The sequence below is a fragment of the Volvox carteri genome, assembly GCF_000143455.1.
Source record: "Volvox carteri f. nagariensis unplaced genomic scaffold VOLCAscaffold_99, whole genome shotgun sequence".
NCBI lineage: Eukaryota > Viridiplantae > Chlorophyta > Chlorophyceae > Chlamydomonadales > Volvocaceae > Volvox > Volvox carteri.
The window spans coordinates 12,829-23,820 of record NW_003307642.1 but is presented as its reverse complement, the minus strand read 5'-3'; the positions used below and the strand labels follow the sequence as shown (position 1 = coordinate 23,820).

The 10,992-nt window shown below is 52.6% G+C and overlaps 2 protein-coding genes across 2 annotated transcripts in view; both read left to right on the top strand.

The window, feature by feature from the left end:
- Positions 1 to 5,194, top strand: part of VOLCADRAFT_108221 (uncharacterized protein) — a gene marked incomplete at its 5' end in the record, with an annotated part of 11,721 nt that extends 6,527 nt beyond the window's left edge. The window contains 6 exons of the mRNA XM_002958586.1: positions 99 to 126; positions 609 to 784; positions 1,570 to 1,671; positions 2,141 to 2,296; positions 3,243 to 3,389; positions 4,247 to 5,194. Coding sequence (XP_002958632.1) covers positions 99 to 126; positions 609 to 784; positions 1,570 to 1,671; positions 2,141 to 2,296; positions 3,243 to 3,389; positions 4,247 to 4,393 — 756 coding nt within the window. The 3' untranslated portion in view covers positions 4,394 to 5,194. The remainder of the gene's footprint in view (positions 1 to 98; positions 127 to 608; positions 785 to 1,569; positions 1,672 to 2,140; positions 2,297 to 3,242; positions 3,390 to 4,246) is intronic.
- An 874-nt stretch (positions 5,195 to 6,068) lies between these two features.
- The window catches only part of VOLCADRAFT_31481 (Kif5 kinesin), a gene marked incomplete at both ends in the record, with an annotated part of 8,333 nt that continues 3,409 nt past the window's right edge, over positions 6,069 to 10,992 (top strand). The window contains 7 exons of the mRNA XM_002958585.2: positions 6,069 to 6,126; positions 6,517 to 6,668; positions 7,250 to 7,385; positions 8,486 to 8,566; positions 8,950 to 9,035; positions 9,702 to 9,807; positions 10,413 to 10,522. Of these exons, the coding sequence (XP_002958631.1) occupies positions 6,069 to 6,126; positions 6,517 to 6,668; positions 7,250 to 7,385; positions 8,486 to 8,566; positions 8,950 to 9,035; positions 9,702 to 9,807; positions 10,413 to 10,522 (729 nt within the window). The remainder of the gene's footprint in view (positions 6,127 to 6,516; positions 6,669 to 7,249; positions 7,386 to 8,485; positions 8,567 to 8,949; positions 9,036 to 9,701; positions 9,808 to 10,412; positions 10,523 to 10,992) is intronic.

Here is a 10,992-nt window from a genome sequence, read left to right as displayed (position 1 = left end):
TGTGTTTCGATACGGAACGTGGCCGGTTGGACGTTTCCGTACACCCCTTCACGGGCGGCGCCCACCCTACCGACGTGCGTATGACCACCCGCTTCAAGAAGGACAACGTGGTGGAGGGGCTCACGGGTAGGGCTGTGGGGGGATGTGGGGGGCGGGGGGGGAGGGGGGAGCGAAGTGATGTGGGGGAGAAAGGCGCCTTGAGTGAGTGGGAAGCCTCCCCTCCCCACTGCGACTCTGGGGGTCCCCCGCGGCGGTCGTACATACCCGTGGTGGCCCCGTACTCCATATCACCTCACGGCTTGAGAGAATAATATACCCGATAATATTAGTGGACCCTCCGTACAGTTACGTGGGTGATGGCGGGGGGGGCGGGGGCCTTATGAGGGCCTTACTTCGCTACGGTAGTTACTTACCCCCCTGACTTAACCACCCAACCACCAACCACCTCGACCCTGGCCGGGGAGTGCGCGCGCTGTCAGCCTGGGAACCGCTTTTCCCCCCCTCGGTGATTCCCCCCCCCCCCTCCATCCATCCATCTCCCTACCACGAGTACCCCTAACCCGCCAAACCCACCACCCTGCTTACTTCTCTTCCTCGGGGGTGAAAAGGCGCCATTCACGAGACGGGCCACGCATTGTACGAGCAAGGCCGTAACCTGGAGTACGACGGTCTCCCGGTCAACTCTGCCCTGTCTATGGGTGTGCATGAGAGTCAGTCGCTGCTGTGGGAGAGGATGGTGGGGCTGTCGAGACCCTTCGCCGCGTACTTGCTGCCCATGCTGCAGGTGCGTGTGTGTTTAGGTGCGTGTGTGTGTGCGTGTGTGTGTTTAGGTGCGTGTGTAGTTGAGTGGGGGTGTTCTGCCGGGCGTGGTGGCCATTGCTATATGTGTGTATGTCTGTCTGTGTTTGTGTTTGTGTGTGTCTGTATCTGTGTCTGTGTGTTGATGCGTTCGTGTTTATGTGTATGTATGTGTGTTATGCTAGGAAGCATTACTATCCGAGTCGGGGGTACAACCCCGAGGGGCCGCTTAGAGGGGAGATGTCGTACCAGCAGGCCAACAACCGAATCGGTTACTACTGCCGTACAGGCACACAGCGGAGCACTGTTCACTCCACCTGCTCTAGTGCACTGAGAAGAGGGAGACGCCAAGATGAAAACATGATTATCAGGAACCCTCGCAACCGGGTAAACTGAATTACGCATTCCCCAAAGGGAAGCCGCAGCGAGCTTTGGAAACGGGACGAAGCGCCCTGTTCCGTACAATGGCCAATTTTCGGGTGTACGGCATGCAGATGCTGCCAACCCAGGGAAACACACACCCTCCGCACAATCACAACCACGCACATACATACAAACGTGCGTTATTCAAAATTGCAAGTGACACCACCACAACCACCTCCCGACTCTTCCTAGCCGTACATGCAACGTCCAACTGCATCAACCGACATAACTCCTTTCCCTCTTCTCGTTACCTTTCCTACCTCGCCTACCTAACCACCTACCTAACCACCAACCTACGTACCTACCTAACCGCCAACCTACCTATGTACTCTCCATCTAACCCCCCAGGAGCGCTTCCCGGAATCATTTGGCTCCGTAACCGCGGAGCAGCTGTACGAGTCGGAGAACGTGATCCAGGAGCCGTCACTCATTCGTGTGGAGGCGGACGAGGTGATGGGTTTTGCTTGGGGGGAAATGACGGGGGGATGAAGGCAATAACCCGTGTGTGTGTCAAACCGTGTATTTGTACAACAGATAGGAATGCCTTTCCTCGTTATCTCCGCCTTTCCGTTTTACCCGAAGTTTTACTCCCCGCTCCCTCCGTGGTGACGTACCTCCGTAGTACAACATCGCCGTACCTTTCCTGCAGTAACTCCTGGGCTGTACGTCCCTCCCGTATACATCAGGCTACGTAGCCGTATATTTGTGGCCGTACATCCTGAATCCCGTCATCGCCCCTCTAACCCCCATATACACATACATACATACATACATACATACATACATACATACATACATACATACATACATACATACATACATACATACATACATACATACATACATACATACATACATACATACATACATACATACATACATACATACATACGTGCATGCACACGGTGTGTACGGCCAGGTGACGTACCCTCTTCACATCATCCTCCGCTACGAGCTTGAGAAAGGGCTGCTGGAGGGCGAGGTGGAAGTGGAGGACGTGCCCCGCCTGTGGAATGAGCGAATGGGCAGCTACCTAGGGGCCACACCGCCTAACGATGCCACGGGCTGTCTGCAGGTACGGACGTGGTTGATGGTTGGAAGTGGTTGACGGTGGTTGGTTGCAACCACTTAGGGTAGTTTGAAGTGGTTGAAACGGTTACCTGGGCTGTTATGGGGTGATGTGGTAGGTGGGGTGGGTTGTTCGGGCTTATGGACGGTATGCTCATGAAGGGGTGGGGTTGGCGGGTTTTAGAGGGGTGAGGGGGTAATGTGTGTGTATTTAATGTGTGTATTAAATATGTGTGTATTTAATATGTGTGAATTTAATGTGTGTGTATTTAATATGTGTGAATTTAATGTGTGTGTATTTAATGTGTGTGTATTTAATGTGTGTATTTAATGTGTGTATTTAATGTGTGTATTTAATGTGTGTGTATTTAATATGTGTGAATTTAATGTGATGTTTATTTAATGTGTGTGTATTGGGGGGAAGCTGGGGCGGTCAAGGAGGGGGGAGCCCCACGTAAGTGTGTGTGTTGGGGGGGGGAGTGCGGGGGCATGGACATATGGTTGAGGAGGACCCGGGGGAAGCTGTGTGTGTTTCTGTGTGTTTCTGTGTGTTTCTGTGTGTTTGTGTGTGTTTGTGTGTGTTTGTGTTAACGTTTGCTGGGAAGGGGGTGGGGTGGGAAGCTGGTGGGGCCCGGCGGGGGGCTGGGTTTGGGACAGACACTGACAGACGTACGTACATACGGACCGAAGGACACACGCGGCCAGACGCAACGTCGAACACCCGGATAGCTCTTACGGGCATTAAGGCCAAAGCACGAACTAGTGGCAGAAAATGGTTTTTACTTTGAGGTTAGGAGATGGTTGTTGGCGGTTAGGAGGCGGTTAATTAACCTCTCTTTTGTTTCCTGACTTCCTCTGCTACGACCGCCTTCACTTCCTCGTGCCCATATCTCTCCATTCACGTCACTCACCGATTTTATGTAACGCGACCCTATTTCCGTACATCCGTACAGGACATCCATTGGTCGATGGGCGCCCTGGGCTACTTCCCCACCTACACCCTTGGGGCTATGTACGCCACGCAGATCTACGCAGCTGCGAAAAAAGAGATTCCGGATCTTGAAGACAAGATTCGGGCGGGTGAATTTAAGCCACTGAAGGTGAAATATCCGTACACGTTTTGTTGGCTTCGATCCCTGGGTATCTCTGTATAGCCGTACAGTTTGTACGGCTGTGGGTGGATTACCATCGACGGCGAGCGAGGAATCTGGAAGTTTGACAAAAGATTACCAAAGCGAGTTCGCGTTCGGGACCAGGGCGAACGGAGGCCGACGAGTCATCCCGGGCTGGGGAGGTCTCCAAGCTCCGAAACCTCAAATAGGGAGAACGCAAAGAGCTCTCACACCACAAGACGCCCAACAGCCTCCCGAGACCAGTACCCACACCCCCGCCTCTCCCTCTCCCTGGGCCGGTCCAGGGGAGGTGTCAACCGCAGAGGGGGCATAACGCACATGTCCAGGTCCCTACACAGCGTTGGGCCCAACTCGAAAAGTGTGCGATCTGGGAGGTCCTGCCCCGGCACCGGTCTAACCGGAGACCGGGAGACCGGGCCGCCGAAAGGAACGGAAGGGGGGAAATGGTAGCCAGCTCGTGTATGTATGTTGTTACAGGGTGGTGGTATAGCTTCACCAGCGGCCCCCTTTCCCTAGGAGGCAGTTCCCTGCTCTCCCTTGCGAGAGGGGCACCCAATCCGTTCACCCCATCCGACTTCAGAATGTATTCGTGGGGTTCAGCAACTCACCACCAGCCATATGTATGTGTGGTATGCTTGTTTCCTTTTGTTTTCCGTTCCTCTGTTTTCTCTTCTGAAGGTCATTTTGGCCCCGCCTCTCCGTATGCCACACATGGAAGAATACACACACCTCCGCACCCCTCCGTGTCAATCGTGTGTGGTTCGTCCTTCCCTCCGTGTCCTTCCTCCTCCCCCCTTCTTTCCTCCCCCTAACCCGTCCCGCAGTCCTGGCTGAACGACAAAATTCACAAGCTCGGTTCTCTCCACAAGAGCGGAGACGAGCTAATGATTGCGGCCACCGGAGCACCCCTAGAGCCGTCCGTGTTCCTAGACTACCTGCGTGACAAGTACAACGACCTGTATAAGCTGTAGTGATACACAACCATACAGCGTGTGCGCAGAAAAAAGAGTATTTGCGATGATGCTCCTTATGAATTTGTGTACTTCTTGGAGGCGTGTCTGAGAGAGAGAGAGGAAAGGACAGAGAAGCGATGGAGACCCAGTTTTTCTGGCACTTTCCTGCCACCACAGCTTCACGATACAAGTGTTAAGGGGGGATGAAGTACGAACGAAAATGGGGATATGTTTTTGATGTTGGCACTACTGGTAACGCGCGACCATTGCCCCCGGGAGGTCCCGGGATCGATACCCGTTAGGGTCAAAAATCCTTCCGATGGTGGAAGGCATTGCGCCCCTAGTTGATGGACGGTGGTGACCTGGGATAAAGTTAACTTGCGAGCCGACCAGGAGTGGAGTTGGGCCGCTGTCGACCCGGCAGATTCCGTTTGATGCTGGTGGTGGGTGCGGAACCTGAGCGATCCACTGAGAAGTTGACTAGGGTGACTGGATGAGGGTGCCCCGAAATACCGGGGAAGGCATGGTTTCGCAGGGTAGCTGCCACGGGCGAAGATATACCCCCCTGTTTCACACAAGACGACGTTGGTTTGGATGATGAAAATTTGTTACAGGTGGCCTGTGGTATCGAAACTCACTAAATAATGAGTTTCGTTGGCCCACCTCAAAACTCTAGGATGTCTGGACAGGGAATTTGGTATTTGCCTCCTTCTGAGGTGTTAATTAGGTAACGGCGAAAGCTGAAGTGCCTCCTCACAACGGACTTCTGTCAAGGAACGCACAGTTAACCATCTCTTTTCAACGTGCAACATTGAATTCAATCCCGGATCTGAAAGACCTGAGCTTCGTTTATTGAAGGTTGGTCGTGTCGTTGCTACGATTTACGATAGACCTTCTGTTGGTATTGCCGCAACACGCAAAATGTTATCAAAAACTTCCATATCGAGTCACTAAATAATGATATACCGCTAAAAAGGAGCATCTGTTTTACAACTGGCCAGCACATTGCTTGCCATGCACATGAGATGCATGCGACGCCTACGTACGGCAGATCTGTAACAATCTGTAAGAATCGCAAACTATAATAACGAGTTGCGTGCAGTTTTTGGCAATAACATGTTTGTATTATTGAGGATTTATATAAATGGTTGCTCCTTAGGAACGGTGGGTGTGGCAAGTTGATGTCGGGAAGCTGCATTCTAAGCAACAACAGGCCTCGCGAAGGATGTCAGAAGCCGCTGAAGGGCAGCCGCCGAGCGCGCCATCTGCAGCCTGTAATTCAACAACGACAACCGTTCGTGCACGATTTCGGCCGCGTAGCTCCAAAGAGGCTGAAGCGCGGTGTGTTGAGTACGCGGGCGACAGCCAGATTGGCTTCACGGGCCCCGATGGCACGCGCCACAGCTTTGCGTTTGATAAAATTTACGGTGAGGAAATCACACAACTTTTTGTTAGCCCTAGCAAGCAGCGGCCGCAAAAGCGAACCGCGGGACATGAATTTCGCGGCAATCCGTGTAGCATAGGGTTCGCTGAGGGTTTGACAATTATTAAAGTTCTTCTGCGCAGCTGTGTTAATTTTCTGTCAATTTTCTACATCAAATTTGCTTTTGCGCTTGCGCGCGGTTTTGCTGCGCGCGCTTTGTTGACCCGCTGCTGCTGCCTAGGCGAGGACTCCAGTCAATCTGAAGTCTTCGCCGACTTGCGGCCTGTCGTGGAGGCGGCTTTGGGCGGCTATAATGGAACTATTATGAGTAAGCACAAGGATGAAGAAAGGATGAAAAATCAATTGAAATGGCAGAGTTGACTGAGCAGAAGTTTTTTTGGAGAAGAAAACCGTCCACTTTTTCGCGAAGACCGAGCCGTCCCCGATGCAAAACGAAACGACCCAGATGCCCATTTCAACAGTTCTCGTGCCGCGTCTTGGCAATGAGGCCCAAGCCATCCAAGCTTCCCACAATACACATACATACACACATGCACGTACGGATACGTACACATCTAGACATCTAGACACGTACCACTCATCCACACGCACGGAGGCTCAAGCTCTCGGCTCAAGCTCTCGGAATGCACACCTCCTCCTTGGTGCATCCCCCCCCTTAAGACCCCAGGACCTCCCCCCCCCCCAAACCCAACCACAGCGTACGGCCAGACCGGCAGCGGCAAAACACACACGCTCATTGGTCGCGTGTCCGACGCCAGCCCGGAACACCACGGTGTCGTACCGCGCGCCATCAACCACCTAGCGGCGGGTATTGCGGAGGCGGGGGAGAGGGACGGGGCGGACTTCCAGGTTAGGGTTTGGTTGTTGGGGGAGAGGAGGGGGTTAAGAAACGATTACACGATTGGGGGATGAATGAGGGGCGCGGCGAGCCCCCGGACGGTTCCCTCACTGCGGCCGCTTATCGCCATGCGTGAGGGGGATGCATGGTGAGGGAGTTTCACGTCGTACTATGACATCATCATGGCCCGTTTCATGTCCTATCAAAAACCAGATATATTTCATTTACATACAGTTGCCTCTCTTGCAGTATCTTGCATGAAAAATGGTTTTATCTAAGGAACCACGGAGAAGCGGGGGGGGGGGAAAACGGGAGGGAAGGGGTTTGTGTCGCAAAAGGGAAAGGGCAGGAAAACGTGGACGCGTCCAGGAGTTACGGGAAGAAAACAAACTTTGGGTTAATCTGTACGGAAGAGGAGGATAATACTACAGAAAACCATGGGAACGTTCCCTACTTAATTAATTTAATGTACGTCCGTATGTGCCTACGTACGGCTTTCTTGTCGTGGAAAACCCCAAACCCCCCTCCACCCCCCACCCATCTCACTCCCGGAAAACCCGGAACTCCCCCTCACCCCCCAAACCCCGGTCAGGTGATTCTCAGCGTGGTCGAGATCTACTGCGAGCGCATCCGGGACCTTCTAGAACCTTCCCCGGCTGTCTCAGCCACGGCAGGAGCGGATAACCTCCAAGTCAAACAGGATGCCGTACGAGGGGTGTACATCGAGGGTAAGTACCGTACTGCATCATATCATCGCAAATTATGTCGTGGCAGTCGTACACAGCGTTTTTTTGCGGAATTTATTCTGGATTCATATAGTAATAAAAATTGTTCTTGGTCCTGAAAATTATTAAGAGTAGATAATGTTTCGAGCGTACAAGCTCATGCCCCCAGCCAAAAATGGACTGTCCATGCCAAAGCCGCTAGAATTTTACAGGAGACATACATACATGTTAACCTTATCATAGTAATTTAATGACATGGATGCCGTTAGGAAGGTCACGCCTGAAAGTCAACGAGGAATCGGACTGTTTCTGACCGGACCAAAAGCTGCAAAATATTCGGACCCGAAGCTCCCAAAGCGTGGCAGGCCATTTAAGCAAATATTAAACTTCATTGAAGCCATTAGCGACGTTAATGAAGGCGGTGCAGAGGTCGTAGGCAATGTGAACGCAATGCTGCAGCCAGCCGACGACAATGACGCCACTGCGGTTGCCAACAGCGAGCGGGCCAAACGTCAACGTTTGCCACATGGAGACAATCGCGATGGGCCAGGAAACACGGGCGTCGAGGTTGATGGCAGCTGCGACCCCGGCGCTGCAGCTAAGACTCTATTCGATCAGTGCTCGAGTAGGGGTTAACTGGCCTGGGCTCTGCAGCAGCAGTCGCCCGTGCAACCGGGGTTCCTGTCAGAGCGTCCAAGTGGCCCCCGCTTCCTGGCGTGTAAGAGACACCTCTCTGGAGAGATTGTGGAGTGTGCGTGTTGGGACATTCCCCAAACCCGGCGTTTGTACGAACTAAACTGTAACTCATCGGGGGGGGGGAGATTCGGAATACTTTTATTTCCGCGACTAAAAAACCTATTCCTCCGTTCGGACTGGAAAATTGACGGGCAAAAATGAAAAAAACACTGGTCGTACAGAGTCATGGCATGCTTTATTAGTAGCGCCAGTTGGCTATAGCTGTCACCGCACCTTGGTTCATAATAGACCCTCATAACGAAGCCTTCTCGCCCGTAATATTTTAAATTTTAAATCTGTAAACAAAATTCAAATGATAGCATCACCATCACCCACCGCGGCCTTCTTCCCACCTTCCCCATCGCCAGGTGCAACTGAGCTGGGCGTTACGGACGAGCAGCAGCTGGTGGACTTCATGACGCGGGGGCTGGCGCAGAGGGCCGTATCGGGTGCGGCATGGGGGTTTGCGGGGGTTTGGGGGGGTTTGGGGGGGGAAGCGGGGGGAAAAGTCGGGGGTTTGTTGGAGGTTCAGGGTTTTGGGTTTTTAGGGATGTAAGGTAAACCGCCAAACCGCCGACTCGAAGGTTTGAGGAATAGGGGGGAATGATAAGGATTGATAAACAGGGCTTAAGTGTGTGTGTGGGGGGGGAAGGGGTGAGGAAAGTCCGGTAATCAGTGGATTGATCTGGTCCGAAATATCTCCTTTTTTCCTTCTGATTAACGCATACAGACATACAGGACATACAGACATAGAGACAGACAGATGCATGACGTCCTCTGACGCCTCCGATTCCCTCCTTCTCCATGTGCCCTGCACGTACATGCCGTACAGCGACCAGTATGAATGAGGCCAGCAGCCGCAGTCACTGCATCGTAACTGTACGGGTAAATCGTACACTGCAGGACGGCACACTTCAGGTAATGAAGCCTTTCATGTATGTATGTATGTATGTATGTATGTATGTATGTATGTATGTATGTATGTATGTATGTATGTATGTATGTATGTATGTATGTATGTATGTATGTATGTATGTATGTATGTATGTATGTATGTATGTATGTATGTATGTATGTATGTATGTATGCATGTATGTGTGAAGTAGGGGGTCATAATATAGCTATAGCTTCATTCGTGTGTGTGTATGGCCACAGCTAGCCTGCTGGCAGTTCCCCGTACGAACACCTTCCGCGATGTTGGGGGGCCACCACCCTCCGCATCCTCCTCGCACCAGCCAGGAGTGAGGGAGTGAGGGAGTACCGACTTCCGCAAACTCAGTGACTCAGGGTCGGGCTCAGTACCCGCCACCTGCAGCACCGCCAGCATCAATCCCCCGAATTGGATCAACCGCTCCGCTCCACTCCCGGGGGTCGGCGGGCACAGCCACCCTAAGTCACACCCACTATAACCGGGCGGTCCGTAACCCTCTCCGTAGTCAGGGGGGGAAGGGGGGGGAGGGGGGGGGGCATCCAACAGTCCTCTTAACAGGCGAGTGTGATTTACAGTCCTCTCCGTTTCCACCCTCCCTTGCATCCATGTGATTCCCCTCCACCCTACAACCCCTACCTCCCCTTCCCCCCCAGGTTGGCAAACTGGTAATGGTGGATCTGGCGGGAAGTGAGCGAGCGGATCGAACTCATGCAGCCGGCACCACCCTGGTGGAGGGGTCCCTCATCAATAAATCGCTAAGTAAGACCGCCGTACAGTGCTGTACCACTTGTAAACCAATGATCAACTGGTTGACTTAGGCTGTTTACGAGGAATTTAGCACTTTCGTTTTCTGTCGTGAGTCGTCCTACTGGCGAGTCCCACGTGTCGTCACTGCTATGCCGTACTTAATGTCCCATCTCCCCCTCACCCCCCGGGCCCCAACAAACACACACACACACACACACACGACGTTTGGTTTAGGTGCTCTTGTGCAGGGTTTTCGGACTTCATTGTGCAGGGTTTTCCGAAACACCAAAACCCCTCATCTACCCGTCCAAAAACACACGTCCGTACACACATACACATGCACACACATGCGCGCACACACACACGCACCTCGCCATTTCCTTCTTCTCTTAATTAAAAAACGCACATACTGCAAAAAGGAAAACGTGACTGGGCGGCGAACCCTGACACCCGCGCGCTCACCAAGGCGCTGTGCGAGACGGGGTAGCCTGTTCGGCGTCGTTACCAAATACGGGTTCCTCCCAAGTCCGACCAGGAACTGATGTTCATCAGAGCTCCATACACACATACATACACACACACACACCGATTACATCATTCTTTGTTGGCCCCCGCAGGCTGTCTGTCCAACGTCATATATGCCCTCACAGAAGACTCCAGGGGCGGTAAGGCCCGCCATGTGCCGTACAGGGACAGCAAACTGACACGTGTCCTGCAAGACTCGCTGGTACGTGTGTATGTATGTATGTATGTATGTATGTATGTATGTATGTATGTATGTATGTATGTATGTATGTATGTATGTATGTATGTATGTATGTATGTATGTATGTATGTATGTATGTATGTATGTATGTATGTATGTATGTATGTATGTATGTATGTATGTATGTATGTATGTATGTATGTATGACGTTGATTACACTGTGGGCTGAAAAGCCGGGGGCCCAGGGCCGAAGCACAGCGCGGGGGGCGGGTGCATACGGCTGGTTAGTCTCATGCACTCCGCCCCCGGGTCAGGCCGCACGGGAAACGACGGCCGGCACGCAACAGCGCTTGTTTGGCGCTCCAACTAGACGGGATCTATGCCCGTTGGTCTCCTAACATAAACGAAGTCGCAACTGGGGGGCTCTTCCTGCCGACCGAACGAACCGAGCATCTCAGAGAGCTCGCTACCAGGACTTGGGCGACCGGCAG